This window comes from Pteropus medius, unplaced genomic scaffold, assembly GCF_902729225.1.
Source record: "Pteropus medius unplaced genomic scaffold, Ma_sr-lr_union100, whole genome shotgun sequence".
Taxonomy (NCBI): Eukaryota; Metazoa; Chordata; class Mammalia; order Chiroptera; family Pteropodidae; genus Pteropus; species Pteropus medius.
Window position 1 is genome coordinate 14,680,237 of NW_024351073.1, and position 18,848 is coordinate 14,699,084.

An 18,848-nucleotide genomic window follows, 5' to 3' on the forward strand; every position below is an offset into this window, starting at 1 on the left:
TTTTTCATACTTTATAGTATATAAAAGATTATTAAATTATTTCACTTAATAAATGATCCATTGAAATGGATTATAAGCATAAATATTACACATTGTAAAAGTATATTTTAACAGTTTAAGTTAATCCTGAGGAAAAAAAAAATGTGTTCAACTATAACCATATTAGGTCTATTCAAAATAACCATATTTTTGTTTTCTTAGTAGATTATGTTTATTTGATTTTTCTATGTTATTACATTGCCTGACATTGAGTGACAAAGAATCAGGATCTTATTTGCCATTGGATTGTAAAGTTTTTGGACCATAAGCTCCAAAGAGCAATAAATAAGCCATTCCAACCCATTGCAGATACACATACAGGAAAATGCTTGAAAAATCATATTTTATACATCTTTACTATTTACAAAAACTGAATATTTATTACGGATTTTATTATTAAAAAACTCAGCCAACCTGCTATTTTTATTCTCAAAAGATTCTAAAATCTGGAAAGTAGCTCTCCTGCTTAGCCAGAAGCTAAAGAGAGAAGAGTCCAAGTTTTAATTCAATGAAATCTATTACTATATTTATAATAACTTTTGACAGAAAACTGATATTGGACAACTTATTCTTACTGTTCATCTTTAGACATTGCAATAAGCCTAGAGTGATAGATCAGTTGAAACTAGTCTAAAGTTAATTGACTGTTTTGAACACATATATATACCTACATTATAATTTAGTGCACCAGTAAATTAATAATTTGTTGAAACATTCTGTTGCGTTAAGATATACATATCCATGGGCAACTGGTAATTTTTCACATGTGTGGGTATATAGAAATACACATACACACATGTATATTTGCTTGTGTTTAATTATATATAAATAATATATAATATATAAGTATACTATACATATATATGTGTATATTTGTTATTTGAAGTAAAATCTTTTTATTTTTTTCCCAGTCTTTAAATGACAGTAAGCAAACATGTAATATTTATTTGCATTGATATCCTTGGAATTATATACAATGCATTATCATTACATTCTTCCACATAGAGAAATTATAACAACAAAGCATATATGTGTGTGTGTATGTGTATATATTATCTAGTTTCCACAGATTTTCTACTATCCAGGAAAAGCCTGACAAGGATTGTAAATCATGACATAATAAAGATAAGCTGAAGAAACACTATTCAAATTCATGCCATTTTTCTTATGTTTTAGCAAACTATTATTTAAAATATATGTGCTTTTCAGAAAATAAAAATTAATAATAATGTTAGTCACTATTCTAGGATTTGGCCATTTTTTTCATGATTGAAGTGACATTTTTCATATATTAAATTATTGATAACAACTCTATTATTGTCCTTCCGTTACTGTAACTGGAAACCTGGATGATGATGCAGTATAGAAATTGGACCAAACATACGTCAAAAGGAGTCTCTCCTCCCTTATTCCTCCTTTCTGTTCTCCTTCCCCACTTAGAAATATAGTGTATTTACATTTTATGGCCAAACTATTTTGAATTTTGTTGTATGGCCCGGTGCCCTGCTCTCTCCCTTTCCAGGACCATAGCCCCGTCCTCTTGGCCTCTGGTCCTCTCCCTGGTATCTTACATAGCTGATTCTGTTTAGCCTCCCCTGACCTGTCCCCAGTCCCATGTTCCCTGTCCCTTGTTTAGGAAGACAGAATTTTGTGACCTTGAACTCCGAGAAGAATTGATTTATCAAACAACTAGGCTTAATGCTGTTTTCAGTATCCTTCTATTTATGGTGGTTATATAGTTCCAGAAGAGGAATAAACTAGTGTGATTTAATGAAAGAAGCAGTGATTAATGAGAAACAATTAAAATTGGAGAATTGGCTGGAAAATGATTGATGGGAAAGAAGATAACTAGAGTAATACTAAATGTGTTAATATTAAAGAGAGAAAAGTATTATTTTATGTTAGAAAGTTCAATGATATGTAAAAGTCATTACTAGGAGTAATAGGATGAAATTAAGTAACTAAATTTTAAGATGAAAATTGGAGTCAACTCACTGACAGTGAATTGCATTAGGATACTGAGTATTTTTTTCTTTTTTTTTAAGAGAAGGCCTGCTGCCTGAGGAAGTTAAAATTACAATAGAATAAGCACTTCAAGCAGGGGCAGAGTTGATGAAGGATTTTACATGAAAAGCATTTTAGTTTCTTAGCTTTTATGAATCTGGGAATTAAAGACATTATAAAGATACTAAGAGTTCTGGTAGTCAGAATTAATGAAGTCAGAATTAATGTTATTAGTTCATTTTCAAAGTTGTAAAAACTTAGAAAGATGATGCATGAATGTATCTTTTCATATTGAGGACATTATATTTCATTAAAAATATGTTCATCTTGATTCATCAAATTTTAATGTTACGTTATACTATTTTTGTTCTTATTAGATTTTTGGCAATATGGCATAGTATTTAAAGGTACCACCCAGAGTGGTCCAATGCCTGAGTTCCAATCTCATATATACCACTTCCAGGCTCTTGCCTCTGGGCAAGTCTGTTAACTTTTCTGTGCCTTGATTTTCTCATTTGTAAATGGGAAACAATTATACTTCACAGAAGTGTCATAATGATTAAATGAATAAATATATGGTAATGGTTTCAGTCACACATAGATGCTAACTATTCATATTTTTTTAAATAATATAGAATTTTTCATCCTTCAAATGTAAACCATGTCAGAGCACTTTTCTGTACCCCAAACACAGTTATATTTGAGATTAAGGAAGAGATATTAATCACCCACCATATACTAAGAATTGTGCCAGATACCTGAAATATAAAGGTGAAATAGATGATATTTTTTCTCTTAGGAGAAACTGTGTAGACATGAAATATTGTTATAATACAAGTTGTCAAGTGCTAATGATATTGTTTTAATTACCATTAGGTAAATGGAAGAGAGTCAGGGATATATTTGCATGAGCATGTGTGAAAGAATATATACCAGATACAAAACCAAATGTGAGTTAAGAGCTTTACATCCAACTACATTGTACTTCAAATACAGAGATTATAGACAAGCAGTTTTGAACATCGAATATGAGGAAACATTGTCTTGGGGAACATGTCTTCAAACCAAAATAACGGCAGATACTAAAGAAAAATGACCAGAACACTGAGTACTATAAACATCAGGACCAGGGGTATGATCACAGTGTAAATGATATGTGTCCTAAAAATGTAGAAACAATACCTCTTATTATAAGAAAATGAGATATCAAGTGAAATAACCTCATGGATTGCTTAATTAGTACTCACTAGAAATCAAGAAATATGTTGGGGCCAATAAATCAAATATGAGATCTATAAGCATACTTAGGAGGGCAAAGATCAAAATAATGCTATTAATATGTAACAGAAATGGGAAAAATAGAAACACTTTTTGTCACTGCTTTATGGAGGCTACTAATAATTACTGTTAAAGAAAATACAGATTAAGTATATTACTTTAATTTAAAAGCATAAAGTTAGTCATTAGAACAAAAATATAAACCTTTTTAAATAACAAAAATACAAGAATTTCATACAACAAAACCAGAGACACCTAAAACAACAAAAATGAAGGTTAAAATAAAAATAATAACAACATAAATAAAAAGGAAATAAATGTGATTTTAATGCCCACTATGATAGAATCCAAATCAAAATCATAAGAAGACAAAAGAGACTTTACCATTCAAAACATATATACAAAAAGAGTAAATATTTATGCATTACATCAGACAGCAATAACATTCACAAACCAATATACAAAAATATAATATACAAATATTATATGGAACATTAGGAATATTAACCATATATAGTCTTCCAAAAAAAAAAAACTCAATAAATTCCCAATTGCCAAAATACTCCAGAAAAAAATGCTCTCATTCCAAATGCAATAAAACTAAATATTAATGAAAACTACCTAGAAAATTAAAAAAAAAAAAATTTCCTCAACCTGGAAACTTAACCGCAACAGCAAGCTTTCCTTCAATAACATGCAAATCAAAGAAAAAAGTGCACAACAAAATTATAGAATTTTTAGGCAAAAATGATAATGAAAAAATATATGTGGATATTATAGGATACAGAATGTGTACTTCTGAGAGTACATTTTTAATTATAAATATATTAAAGACAGAAAATATAAGAAAATTAAATTAATATGTGACTGAAAATAGGAAGAATAAAAGCAGAAAAACCTAAAGACAGAAAGAGATTAGAGACCAGAAATATAATATATTACACTTAAAAACTTTAATTTTTTGAAAAGAAAATCTGATATACAGTAAAACAATAAATGTCTTCACTAATCTTATTAAGAAACGTGGAAGGGATAATAAATAGTAAATAGCTAGAAAAAATGGAAAGAAATGTAACATTTTCTTAATTATACACTAATAAATTCCATGTAAAGAATATTTTTGTGACAGTTGCTGTAAAACAACTTCAAAGAAATAGAAGTGATTTCACATATAAGCTGATTTCATATAAGAAAATGGGAAACTTGTGAAAGAACTAACACTCCAAATACTTCAGAGTTAATGGTTCACTAAGGAAATTCTGTCAGACCTTAAGGGGCAAATGAGTCCAACTATTTAAACCTTTCAGCACACTATGAAGAAAGAAAAATTATACTGTGTTTATATGTGAAGCAAACAAATCTATATTAGTTTCCTAAGGCTGCTGTAACAAATTATAACAAACTGATTGGCTTAAAACAACATTCTTTCACAGTTCTAAAGGCCAGAAGTTTGAAATCAAGCTAGATGTTGGCTAGGCTGCACTTCCTCCATAAACCCTAGAGGATAATCCATTCCTTGCTTCTTCCAGCTTCTGATGGCTCCAGGCTTTCCTTGGTTTGTGGCAGCATCACTTCAATCTCTGGGGAAATGTTTGAACTGGAATTGATCATCTAGACTTGCAGTTTTCCAAGAAGACAAATTTGGCATAATTCTGAAATTTTGTTAAATGGGATAAATTATATTCACATTATCAACCCCCATCCCTGTACCAAATTTTCTTGGTGAGGCAAAATTTATGAAGCAAATAATGGTGAACAAATTATCAGACTGGAGCTTATTCTTTCAGAGTTTTCAAGTAGCTCTAAAAGTAAGAACTCTCACCAATTCTTTATTTAACTCAAGTTTTTTAATCAAGTGTTCATTCCAAGTGATTATTGCCAGAATCCAGCCTGAAAAGCATGGAGAGATGGCATTTTAATATAATTAGACAAATGTTACTGAACTCAAGGAGTTCATTTTGCCTGCATGTGTCAAAGCCTAAAGAGACATGGACAGGAGTTTGCAGCAAAGTAGAGTTTTATTTAAGGAAATGATACCCAGCCTGGAGACACAGGTGAGCTATTCCTCAAAGTACTGGATCCCCAGTGGTTTCTAGAAGATAGGTTATACAGAGGAAAACTCATTAGTAGCTAAGAGAGTTGGAGTCTTGGACTTACTAATTTATTGATTTGGGCTAGAGTACCAGGCAGTTGATCTTTGTGTCAGGTCCAGATGTCAGTCATGATATCCTTTTGTCTAGTTTCAAGGGGATACTTATAGGGTTGTTCTCCCCTCTTGGGTGTGGAGCTGCAAGATGTCATCTTTACTTAGACCAAAACTCTGTTTCTGTGGTCAATAGACCTGAGGCTTTGTTCCTAAAACAGTTTGATGGCGACCTAAGGGCTTAATCATTAAGGGAGTGGTTGTGCAGTATGCAGGATTGGAAAGAAAAGAAGCAAGAGAGCCCAAGGCCGGTTCGAATCAAGGAGAAAAAGAAGAACAAAAGACATTTTAAAGAAGTGAAGTTTTACATGGTTACACAAACTCTTTCTTATGCTCCTGAACAATCTGTTTCTACAATCATCTTATCAAGTTTAAACTATATCTCATATTGATAAAATTATTTTCTATTTGTTTTTGTTTTGTTTTACTTAAGGCTCCCAAAATACATGTTTTGTATTTGATTAACTTTCAGCCAGACATTACCTTATTGTTTTCAGTGATACCTCAGTAGCCTTGGTAATTTTTTTTTCAAAGTTTTTCCTCTACAATCTTCTCATCAAAAGTAAGTATTAGATGAATAGATGTCACTGTTTCTGGTATACTGTTTTTAATAAACTATTTTTAAGTGAAAAAACATCTGCTGATAACTAAGGAAAGTGAAACTCACAGAGAGGTTCGTAATAGTTTCCCAGGAACAGAGAATTACTAGGAAATTACTGAAAGATCTATTTAAAAATGTGTGGATAGTAAATATTTGGGCAGCTTTGCTGAGATTAAAGTAATATGAAAAATAATCCTAATCCTAATCCTATCTCTATATACTATTATAGTTGTAATACAAAGCAATTAACATACATCATATTGTAAACATAATCCTGTGATCTTTAAGAATAAATGGATATAATTTATTCTCAGCTTTTCTATGCTTGCAATTCAGAACTGCCAAATTCTTTTTATAAATGAGATTGTTAAAACATTTCTATTTGCATTAATTTATCTGCTTTTAAATTGCTGTCCCTACCTGAAATAGTCCTCTTATTCCTTAGTGGCTCCAGATGGGTCCCTATTCATCCATCTGCCAATCCTGTCAAGTAAGACCCTCAGAATGATTATCCCTGCCTTGGTGTAGTTAAATATATTGGACAATCATAAGCATGAAATTATGTGTCCACATAAACACCTCTCTCCTTAACAGTAGGTAGGGTCATGTTAAGACAAATGACATCTAATTCTCTGAAGGACCTGCTAAAAAATGCAAAAAAAGTGAGCCTGTCCTATTAGATATGCAGCTTGATAATAATATCTAATGGAGGTAGAAGTGGCCAAGATTGCCTTTACAAATGTCATTGAGAATAGGAAAGATATAAAGCCTATAATGAATAAGTGGAGATCATATTTTAAAATCTTTTATTATCATGAGAAAGGAATGTTAAACATCCAGGTAAAGAAAACAAATCCTTTCTAGCTTTAATGTCTCAGACACTCATGTTCAAAGAGAAGAAATTTAGTCATTGTAAAGTCTACCAGATGTAGCATGTTGACTCTAAACATTTACAGTGATCTTAAACAAGTGGTAAACCTGCTTAGGGGAATGGTTTTTAAGAGCAGCATGCCTGAATTCTGACAATTCATGGTCCTCTGAGCCAAGGAGGACCGTACCTATCCATACAATTCCTGGTAGGCAGCAAGCATGTACCATTCTCAGCACAGGTTATTTAAGTTTGGATGAGATTTATTGAATTAGTCGAAGACAGATTCTCATTTATTAATACTAAGGAAAGAGGAGTCAAGGAAAGAAAAAGTACAATCAATATGTGAGTCTAACTAGAATTTATGCGACTCCCTGTTCAAAATGGATGCTAGTTACTTCGGCAACTTATTTCTAGTTTAAATTCCCTCAGAAAGAAATGACTCCCAGTTAGTGGGTCATAAACTGCAGAATTTGTTAACACTTAAAATATAAATCTAAAATACATAATATATATTGTATAAATAGTCCACTTTTAGAATTTGATTTTTTAAGATTTTTTATTTTATCTTATAAAAACTTGTAAAATATTGTGGTGGCCCAGTCTCCTCCATGTCATCATAACCCAAGAAGGTGTCTAGATTCTAGGTTTTTAATATCTAGTTCAGAAATTGAATGGTTGTTTTTCCTTATATGCAATCACCAATTTCCTGAAAAGCCAGTATTCCAAGGCAATTCAGAAGAGATAAGGGAAATTCTCATCAGTAAGATTAATCTTTCTATTTCTAAAATCCCTTAAGGACACTCTTTCTAATCAGAATCTGCATGGCCTTTAGGGTAAAGAAAAATATCTGATTTCCTCTATAAGCAACGATCATTCTCTGATCCTGCCAAGAAAAAAGGGTATCAAGATTTGAAGCAAACTAGTGCAAAATCAGTGGCAGAAATAAGTATGAAATAATATGTCTTCTGCTTGTTCTCATAGATATTAATAAGGAACACCAGTGTCAGAGGAAACTTCACCCGGCTCACATTAAAAGCATGGTCTCTAGATCACCTGCATTAACATCACCATGGAAACTTTTGACATTGACCTCAATCATAAATCTGAGCTCATTTTGAGTCACAGAGCCTATTATGTGCATCATGGTTAACATTTTTCAAATATTCAGTTCTTATGTGAAAGTGTCCTTCCTCCTGAAAATATTACCTAGCTGCTTATTTTCACCTAGGTTTATATCCGTATTATTAATTTCCATAATACCCAGTCTTATAGCACTAAATATACAATGCTATAAATATCTGTTTACTGTTTTATATTCTACATCAGACTATGTATTCCTTGGGATAAATTAACATGCTGACCTTATTCATTATTGTATGTGCTAAGTCAAAGTCATGACTCTTGATATATATTATTGATAGAAAATAAATATTGATTGGAGAATTTTTAAAAAAGAAAAAAACTAAAAAGATTGTAAGATTAGTAAAGACTCAAAGCTAAAAAGTAAATGGTATAAACAAACAGAAAGAAGACAATAATTTAAAAAACAAAGTCAATTACACCATAATATAATAAAGTAGATTAAAAAATAAATATATGAAATTCTATTATCAGCAAAACACAAAATAAATAATTTAAAACAATAAAAATGAAATTCATAAGGCTGTATAATATTTTTGCTAAAATTCCGAGAATTTCGTTGAATTAAAAACAAAAATTTGTTAGATTTTAAAATATGATACAAAGCTTAAAACCAGCAAGGTAAAAAATAAGATGATAGCTAAAAAGCAGTGATATGAGATAAATTGTTTAAATGTAAATTTTTTAAAAAATCTACCTTTTTAAAAAAATTTATCAAATTAGTAGCAGTTATTTTTAAGATTAATAATGTAGGTTGACAAAGAGTTAGAAAAAAGTTACTAGAGCAGATTAAAAATGAGAGTCTCCATAAAGCAATATTTGTTTGTCTTTGGGGAATATCTTTTTGTACCTAATTATCATCATATTTATAGCTGTGAAAAATCACAATTGAAGAGTTTCCATAATTTCTGCTTTAGCTATTAAGACAAACTTCATAGTTTGTTTTTAAAAGAAAGTTTATTGAATTAAATCTATTTATATTTGCTCATTTCAAAATATGAGGGGAAAAAATGCTTGTTTGACAGTGACGGCAGTCATAATATTGGAAATCTTGTTGTTTTTTTTTTCCCCCCACAGCCATTGAACTATGAGAAAAAGAAGTCGTACACCCTCAACATAGAAGGAGCAAACACACATCTTGATTTTCGCTTTTCTCACTTGGGTCCTTTTAAAGATGCCACCATGCTGAAGATCATTGTCGGGGACGTAGATGAACCACCACTGTTTTCCATGCCTTCCTACATCATGGAAGTCTACGAAAATGCCAAGATTGGAACTGTTGTTGGCACAGTTTTGGCACAAGATCCTGACAGTGCTAATAGCTTAGTAAGGTAAGGTATATTTCAAACTTCTACACATATAAAGATTTTGATTGCCTCGAAATCATTTAGAATGTATAAAATAATACTTGAAATATTTTATTTCCATGTCTTTTTTATTAATATAATTAAATTATGTTAACTGATTCTTTAATGAGTAATGTAGCAGATGAGTTTCTGTCAAATAAAGAATATATTTGGCTATCTCCATGAGGATATTATTGACCACACAGATTAGGTGTTTTTTTTTCCCCCCATTTAACTTAATAGATAGATTAATTGACTAGAATATTTTTTTTAAATATTGAATCACAAACTGGCGAACCTTTGCTCCCTTAGTAATAGAAAGTAGAGATATTGTGCAAAAAGCAAGAATTTGGGAATAATGTTTATTTCTGACTCCTCCTGGATTTGTCACAGTAGCTGTGTGCCTTTAGGATGTCATCTACCCTTATCTGTAAAATAAGAAAACTAATATCTCTCTCTCAGTTATTGTGAGAGAGTGTAAAGCAATGTACAGAAACTACTAAGCAGAATGGCTTACACCTACTGGTTTCTCACTAATGTTAACTTGTCCAAGGCTGCCTAGAGTAATGACAGAGACTGAACTTCAAAGACGGGAAGACCAATGTGGGAATTCTGGAGTCTTGACTTACTAGCTGTGTGATCTTACACGGTCATCCAACCTTGGGATTTAAATTCCAAATATATAGATAAGAAATAATAATTTTGCACAAATATGTTAATAGAATTAAATTAGATCAATATAAATTACTTAGCACAGTTTGTAAGGGCTCATTAAATATTTTATTATGTTAGTATGTCATAAAGTAGAGATAATTAAAATTTTCCTTGCATGATCAGAAAGGTGTTGTTGGTTTTTTGGGTTTTTTTTTTTTTTCTCAATTATGACCAAATCTAAGTCCTGCATAAACGTATAAGACTCGTTAGTTACCCTGTATGTATACCCTTGGATAATCCTAAGGGTCTAAAGTTTTAAATTTTAAACAAATCCGTCTGCTTTTTCCCATTCTTATTATGAGACTCTTTAGTTCTCATCTATTTTAACAAAAGCTAATATGGTAAACATTTCCCTTGGTATCTAAATAATGCTTGTAAAGGCTCTCAATTTCCTTTTATCTAAGCATAATTGTTTCAGTTAAAAAAAAATGCCCTCATGCATGGAGAGAAACAATTTTCCGTACACAAATGTATGTATTCAACAATCCTGCTCCATCTATGAGTGCAAAAAGAGTACCTAACAATGGTAACCCTCTGTCACACTGGGAGCAAGGAATGGACACTGCTTGAATAAGCAGGGTAGGCAAAGTATAGGAAAAAATATTCAGAAACCCAAATTATAAAACTGATCTCTAATTAAGGGATGGAAGTAGAAATTGATATGCTTAGTTTTCCAAACAGAGGAAAAGCCCTCTTTGCTTTAGCATTCTATAGAACACATAATTTTAGAACATTTTTGATACATACCAGTAAGTAAAATTTGTCTACTTGTATAAAAACTGTAGCATTACAAAGTATATTTACAAATGTGGCTTATTTTTGAACCAAAAGGAGCGAACACCTTTTGAGAATAAAAATATTTTATTCTTTTAGTTTGACATAAAATATTTGATAAACATCGGTAAGACTCTTGAAAATTAAAGTATGATATTAATGATGCATTTGTATTTTTTAATGGAAAGAGTTGAGAGGTACATTTTTTAAAGTGCTATGTAAAGCACCTCTATATTGCTAATATTATAATAGTCCTTATGATAAAGAAATTAACACATGCATATGCATACACACAGCAGCTTGAAATCCAGTAGAGAGATAAACTTGAAAACAAATTGCATCCTTTGATAAAAGTGATAAACATAGGATGAAGGTGTCTATGGACAAACTGTGCTTAGTGTCTTCTAGAAGGAATGAGTTGTGGAAGATTGAACTGAGGCTCAAAACCCAGGTTAAAGATTTGAGGAGATCAGGTTTACCTGTGTGAGGAAGGCAAGTACTATGGTTGAGGAGAGAAGTTAGGGAGAGAAAATGAAGTGTTAACTGACATCTTTGAAATTTATCCTGCCGGCAATGTCAATGGATAAGAGAAGAAAAACAAGTGTGAGCAATTATAATCAAAGCAGTGATGGGAAGATTTACTTTGCAAAATAAATAATAAATTATAAAAGTCCTACGAAGAGTGACATATAAGTGCCAAAAGGGTAGGCCAAAGGAAGAAAAAATGTGGTCAGAGACAGACTTCTTTCAGTGTTGCACTATATATCCCAACATACACAAAAACTTCCATTCCCCCACCATCAAGGGACCTGAAGACAGGTTTGGGTGTCACAACTAGGAGAGGAATGCCAGTTACCGTCATCTCTGGACAGAGGCCAGGGATGGGACTCGAAAGAATGATCTCATCCTAAACGTCATTAGTGCTAAGGTTGAGAAATCCTTATACAGAGTAAACCAAACTGGTTGGCAAAAATGGAATGCTAAGTATACTCATGGAAAGAAATTTTGAAAAGATATTTTTAAGAAATGCAAACCAGTATGTATGTTTCACATATTTGCATAGTCATGTGAACATTTCAATATATATATTTAGTTTAATAAAATAAATTATTTATATGGAATTAATTGTCTCAGTAATGGCTCCATAATATTAGGAACATTAATTGAACACCCTATGTGTTAAATGCATTCTCCCAGTTGTTGGAATGCAAAGAGGATTATGTACTGTCTCCAAATGCCAATATTGAGAAGTTCAATTCCATTAGCACATGCATTATTCTTTCTGCTTTGTTTTTGTTAGACAACTAAAATGAATCCTTCTAAAGCTACCTTAAAATAATTAGACTCCATAGCTGCTGTTTTGGAGTATAATTTACATAATATTTACTCCTGATTTCAATAAAAATGTGTCATTCACATAGGCCTCTAGGTACAAACAGTGAATAAAAAAAAGAAAACATTAGCAAACACAAAAGCAAGCCTTATGCTTCCACCTTTCTCAGGGACCAAACATTTGTACTAATTAAGGAAAAGCACATTGAAAAGATGTACCTTGCAATGTGCCCTGAAATGCAATTAACTCCAAGTTTGTAGAATTGATAATGAAAGGGAGTTTGAGTCTTGCAGGCATTTGTGAAAAGCTTCCCTACTTCAGTCTTTTGTATTTCAATTTTCTAAATTATTAGTAAGACTCTTCAAATTTCTAAGAGCATACCACATCTAGCTTTTGTCTCTTTCAATTCAAAACAAGAATGTGCAGTTTGCAGCAATATAATCACCACCTTTTTAGAAAGTAAAATCAGAACCAGGCTATTCATCAGGAGAGAAGAAACCCTTGATTTAAACAGGCTGAGCTCACTTGCTGGCATCCTGCAAACTGAATTCAGGAATATCCTGAGTAACTACTGAGAGATGAGCAATTTATATTGGATGCGAGAAGCTACAGAGCTTTTTGAAAATGTGACCTTATAACATGTGACTATTAAAAATAGTGACCATTCATGGCTTACTAATATCTGTTGGCAAGGGGCTTTATATAGCAATGCCAAAAATCCTTGTTAAACCCTAAGTCTGTATTATTAGTCTCCTTCTACAGATGAAGAAATTAAGGATCAGAAAGTTAAGTAATTTGGCCAAGTTTACACAGTGATAAAGCGACAGATCCAGAATTTAAATCCAGTTTTGCTTTACTCCAAAAACTCAGTTTGTTTGTTTGCTTGTTTTTAAAGCCACAATGCCCTGCCTCATATATTTTAACACCTACTACTACTACTACTACTACTACTACTACTACTACTACTAATCATAAACAATTTATAGACTTCGAGTATCATAAAATAGGAAAGTGATGGGTATGTTACATGGTCAGAAAGTCATTGATTAATGCCAGTACATGGGGTCTACTATTTGTGTAGAGGCATTTTATATACTGGAAAAAAGAGATGCTGAAAAGAATCGTCTTTTCTTATACTATATTACTAAGACATATGCTACTTGATTTAGTACAGCATGAAAAACATTATTGAAGTCTTCAATTTACATTTCTTATAGGATGAAGAATTTTAGTGTGAATTTATGAGTAAATACATTCTACCACCTTTACTTCTTTTCCACTTTGATTTATAATCTGAATTTATCTATTCACTTATTTATTGTTAATTTTTAATGTTATTTTGTATAATAACTTTTAAAGCAATCGGAAGGAAATAATAAATAGTGTGCTTAATTGTTTCATATGTTCAATATGACACTATAGGAAGCAGTAGCCCATTTGTATGCTAACATAAGAAATAAAATGAAATTGTGGTCAGTTTGGAAATACTTTCTACATAAAAAAAATCTTCCTCAAATATGTTTTTTTAAAAAAGAATAGTTGCAAAGAATTAGAAGTATTTATTCAGGCGATTTTGAGTTTAATTTTAGCCTTTGTGAACACATGCCTCCAGTATATTCACTGCATCCTTACTGGTGTTTTAGTTTTTCTTATGCATCTCTGAAATTTTCATATAGCTCATAATGAGATGGAAGTTAGAAACATGACATTAATTTTGAATATTACAACAGCAATAAAAAGAGAGATTTCAAAATAATAACAAGGTCGTATGGCAAAGTTAAAGAGGAGAGTTAAAAAAAATTAAGAAGGTTTGAATGCGGGATTCAAACTTGAAAAGAAAGACAAAAAATAACCAGAAACTATTTCAAAATATATTTATGTTAAAGATACCATCTGATATATACTGAAGTTTAGTCTGTAGACCAAATTTACTTATAAAAGTTTAGCTTATTGAAAATCAAGAATATCTTAATTGGATCCTTAATGGCAAGCTTTAATATACCCTCATCAAAACAGCCATCCTCTTCTGATGCAAAAGAAACAACTCATTAAGGATATTTGATGCAGTTCAAATAGAGATAGGAAGAAAGAAGACTCACACTTAAAACCAGAAGTCTTTGTCTGTAACTTTTGTTTTGTAATAGTATCATATTCCATATAGCCAAGTTAGCATATTTAGATCGACTAAGAATTTTAATACTAAATGTCATGTGACGATGACATTTGAGAATGGAAAGGGAGCTAAAGATGACTGAGAAACTGTTCTTATTTAATGATGATATCTGTAAACCAAGAAGGCTGAATGACTGACTCCAAACCACACAACCGATAATAGAGATTAGAGGAAAATACGGTTTCTTTTACCATGTTTCAGTAGAGATATAGAAGACCTTTATTTCTTTTCCATTTTTTTTTTTTTGCTTACATTTGTGTAAAGCCTAGCATATGGTGTCAACCACCCCAAATCACGGTCCTGACCCAAAGAGGAGAAACTATTTTCTGGGCAGGCATGTGTAACTCGTTGAACCCTGACTTAGTGATGTTGTCTACTGACTGGAGAATAAACATCACTTATGGCTTTCATGTGAATATTTCAAAGAAAAAATGTTTAAAATGGTTTAATAACATTTCTAGAACTCAGGATTACTAGAATTTATTATATTTTAGTAACTTAGAGGCATAAATAACAGGAGACATCATTTCTTGTTTAGGGGTTTTACTTTTTTAGATACTTTTATTTCATTGGATCAAGGTTTTAGTTCAGAAAATTAAAAAGCTTTCTAAAATATCTACGTGTTATGTGTGCTGCCCATTCTATAAAGCACACTACACTATTTATCAAATGACAAGATTCTTATATTTTTTAAGATTATTTTCTGGATGAATGACTTGTGTGATAAATTGCATCCCCCAAAGAGGGAACTTTAATTTTTAAAATTAACCTGAGCTCTGCCATAAATATGACTTTGTAGTTAAAGACAAGGCCAAGCTACTGGAATATCCCACAGAATGTATATTAATTAAATTTGATCCCGTCTATTGTTCACAGTCAATCAAACTTACAAAAACAGCTGTTTGGGAGGCAAAATTTCAAATGTGCTTTACCACTCACATTCTGTGTCTTCAATTATCCAAAGTGTGACAACTGAAAGGAATCTCCTATACTTTAAGCCAAGTGATGTTTCTCCAAGTAAGTCACTGTAAAAATAGATTTCTATTACATAAGTTTTCAATTAATTTCTTATGGTGAAATGGACAAGCGGTAATGAAAATAGTAAGTGCCTCTTAAGACTGAAATTTTGTTATAAAAATGAAAAATAACTTTTCTAATGTACTTTAACATGACTAATAATTATCTTGAGTCTATGCCTCCTTAATCAAAGAGAAATTCAATGCAAAATGATGAGCTGGGCATTTTGTTTAAAGCAGCTTCTCTTGAAGAACTTTACATAAGTAAATTCTAAAATATTAGAATTTGCATTATTGAGAGTGACTGTTCTCTTCACAACTTTCCTGCCTATTGGCCCATAAATTCTAATATGAATAATGAATTTTTATCTTATTTCAATAAAATGCATTTTCTTTTGACATTTCTCATTATATTAATATAAACATTTATTCTCTGAATATCGATTATATTAGTTTGCGAGTTCTTTCTTTTTCTTATTTGCTTACTTGTTTCTCTAAATAAATTATGTCTAAATAATTCTCAGGTCTTGCCATTTCCTCTATATTTGGTATTTATTATTCCTTTCTTCTACTCATTCAAATAAATATTTTTGAATGAATGGATAAAGCCTCAAATATTATCTACTTTTTGAGAAAGGAGTTTATAAATATTACTTAATAGATCTATATTATATTTTAATCTATTGCACTAACTAGCTCCTTGATGCTGGATAAATTTCTCCATCACTCTGTGCCTCAGTTTCCTCCTCTGTAAAAATGGTAACTATCTCACACGGTTGTTTTGAGTGTAATGAACTAATATTTAGAAAACACAAAACATGATGTAGTACATTTTAAGTGTTTCATAAACATTAGTTTTTATTACCTTTTTCTGGATTGTTTTTGTAAATAACTCATACATGTATATAAGTGTTTTCTACCAGTCTCACAAAGCATCTCTATATATTCTATATTGAGGGGAAAGTAGAATTTGAAGATATCTTTAAACATCTTGTCTAGTTATATATATTCCAGCTTTGGCTTATACTGGTTTATTTTTTATATCTATGGACTAGAATATAAAAAATTCTCAAAACTCTAATTTTTCAGGTTTTATTATTAATCTCAATTTAGCATCTATATTATCTGGGCAAATAGTTACTTGATATTATACTTGCTGTATGTTCCTCAAAATGTCAGATTAATATTAGAATTTGCAAAAAACCTAAGCATATATGTTCATAAAGTATTAAAATGTTGTATTTATTTTTTGAAATAAATTTCCTTTTGTAAAAGGAAATACATGAATTTTATTATGAAAATTATTTGAAAAGTTACCTACTGAGAGTATTTTTATTTTTTAAATTGTTTGCTTGATAAACAGTTTAATGAAGCCATCTCACTTCCAAATGTTAAATGGTTAGCATTCCCTTAATATACTTTTGAATAGTTTCTTTCCTCTCACATTTCCGTTTTCCCTTTTTCTGAGTTTTTATTTCTATGGCTAGGCAGAAGTCCCAGGGTAGTTAAGCAGAACTATTTAGTTCTACTTGAGTCAAAATTCAATTGAAACTCTATGAATACGCTCTTCAGATCCAAGCATAGCTGGTATCTAGCCCTTATGTTGTAGATTTCCCAAGGGAGTTAGGTCACACAGAAAACTAAGAATTAAATAACACAAGTCTGAGGAAACGTGCCTAGCCTTACACTTATCATTTAAAAAAATATTTACACATGCGTTTTATGTTTTTTAATTCAAATAAAGAATGTATTTATTCTAAAAGTATTTAACCACTAAAGCTCTGTGTAAAGTGTCTAAAAGAGAGGGAATACTCTGATAAAGAAAATATATATTTTCAGCTTCTTAATTCAGCTTAGAAGCAGAAGAAATTCCTGTTTTCTTTCAGACTGACAGTTATGAAATGATCAGATTTCTAAAATGGGACACATCCTGCCATATTTTACAAGGTGTATCAATAGCAATGTACACTGATCTTTACTGATAGTTGCTGTGGAAAATTTTGAGGTCAAATAAGTTTCAATTTTAGGTCCAACTTTCTATACAGAAAATTTTTTCTTGAATACCACATCCATCCACAAACAGAAAGTTTTTTAAAGACAGGTTAGTAGTAACTAACTTTAGATAATATAATAACCAGATTTCTAACCGATTACATTTTAAGGATGTTATCCTTTTCATGTGACAAAACTTTTCACATCTCCGAAGTAGTTCAGAGCTTCTCTGGGCAAAGCCATGTATGCATGTGTGTGTGTGTGTGTGTGTGTGTGTGTTTGTGTGTGTGTGTGTGTGTGTGTGTGTGTGTGCGAGAGAGAGAGATAGAGAGAGAGAGAGAGAGAGAGACTCAAATCGAAGAAAATAAACCAGCTTCAGTGTACCATGGTCTAATGCTTTGGAAAGCAAGACAACAAACCTCTTTCCCACTGTTCTATAATGTCTGAATCTAGTGTCTCTTCTCTGAATCAGATTTGCTTTATACCTGTGTTTCTTCTGGTTTAAATTGTTTTTTTCATGTTGGACTTTCTTCAATGAACATGTAGTTATGACTACTAGAACAATCAATACACAATGGTCAATTCCTTGTTTTGATCACACAGATACAAGTGAATACATTCTGTCCCGTTTTAGCAGTTATTTCACAAAATGAGCTCACTAAATAGTCTCAGTCTGCATGGTAATAATATCTTCAGCCACATTTGAGTATGTGTATCCAAAGGTTGTCGTAGGGTTTCACACCTTAGTTATATGTTCTACATATCTTAACAGTATGCCTATGAAAGGCATGGTTTGTACTCTGTTCTAGTTATACTCTGTTCCAGAAAGTAAGATGAATTTCATGACATTCCCATCACCACAATTACCTATTCTATATATATACCCAATTTCTGAGATTTTGCTCATGCCAAAATAGAAGTGTCTCTGTTAGTTTCCATGGAAATCCTTATATCTGTGCTCTGGAAGCCAATTCTACTCACCTTCTCATGACTTTTACCTTTTTAGATATTTCACTCTTTCAAAATGACCTTTTTTTTCCCCCTAGGAAAAACAGCACTTAATATTTCTCTTATCAGAAAAAATGAATTTGTCAAACTCACTTCTCTGATGACATAAGCCACATTTTTCTGACCTCTGTTTCAGGGAATGATATCCAACAAAGTGTCATGGCCCGTGGGCCTTATATGTCACATCCAAAAACTGTTGAATCCACTATAATACAACTTCTATCCTTTTGTATCTTCTTGAAACTACTCTTTCCAGGTTAACGCATCTTGTTTATCCTGCCAAAGCCAATCATCCTTGACTGACCTCACTCAACTTCTTAATAAAATTCACCGTCGCTGTTGACTTAAACCATTCT

At 31.5% G+C, this 18,848-nt stretch overlaps 1 protein-coding gene across 3 annotated transcripts in view; it reads left to right on the top strand.

The window, feature by feature from the left end:
- The window catches only part of CDH18 (cadherin 18), a 376,381-nt gene that overhangs the window by 306,583 nt on the left and 50,950 nt on the right, over positions 1–18,848 (top strand). For all 3 annotated transcript variants that reach the window (XM_039842743.1, XM_039842742.1, XM_039842744.1), the window contains one exon: positions 9,214–9,467. In XM_039842743.1, the coding sequence (XP_039698677.1) occupies positions 9,214–9,467 (254 nt within the window). The remainder of the gene's footprint in view (positions 1–9,213; positions 9,468–18,848) is intronic.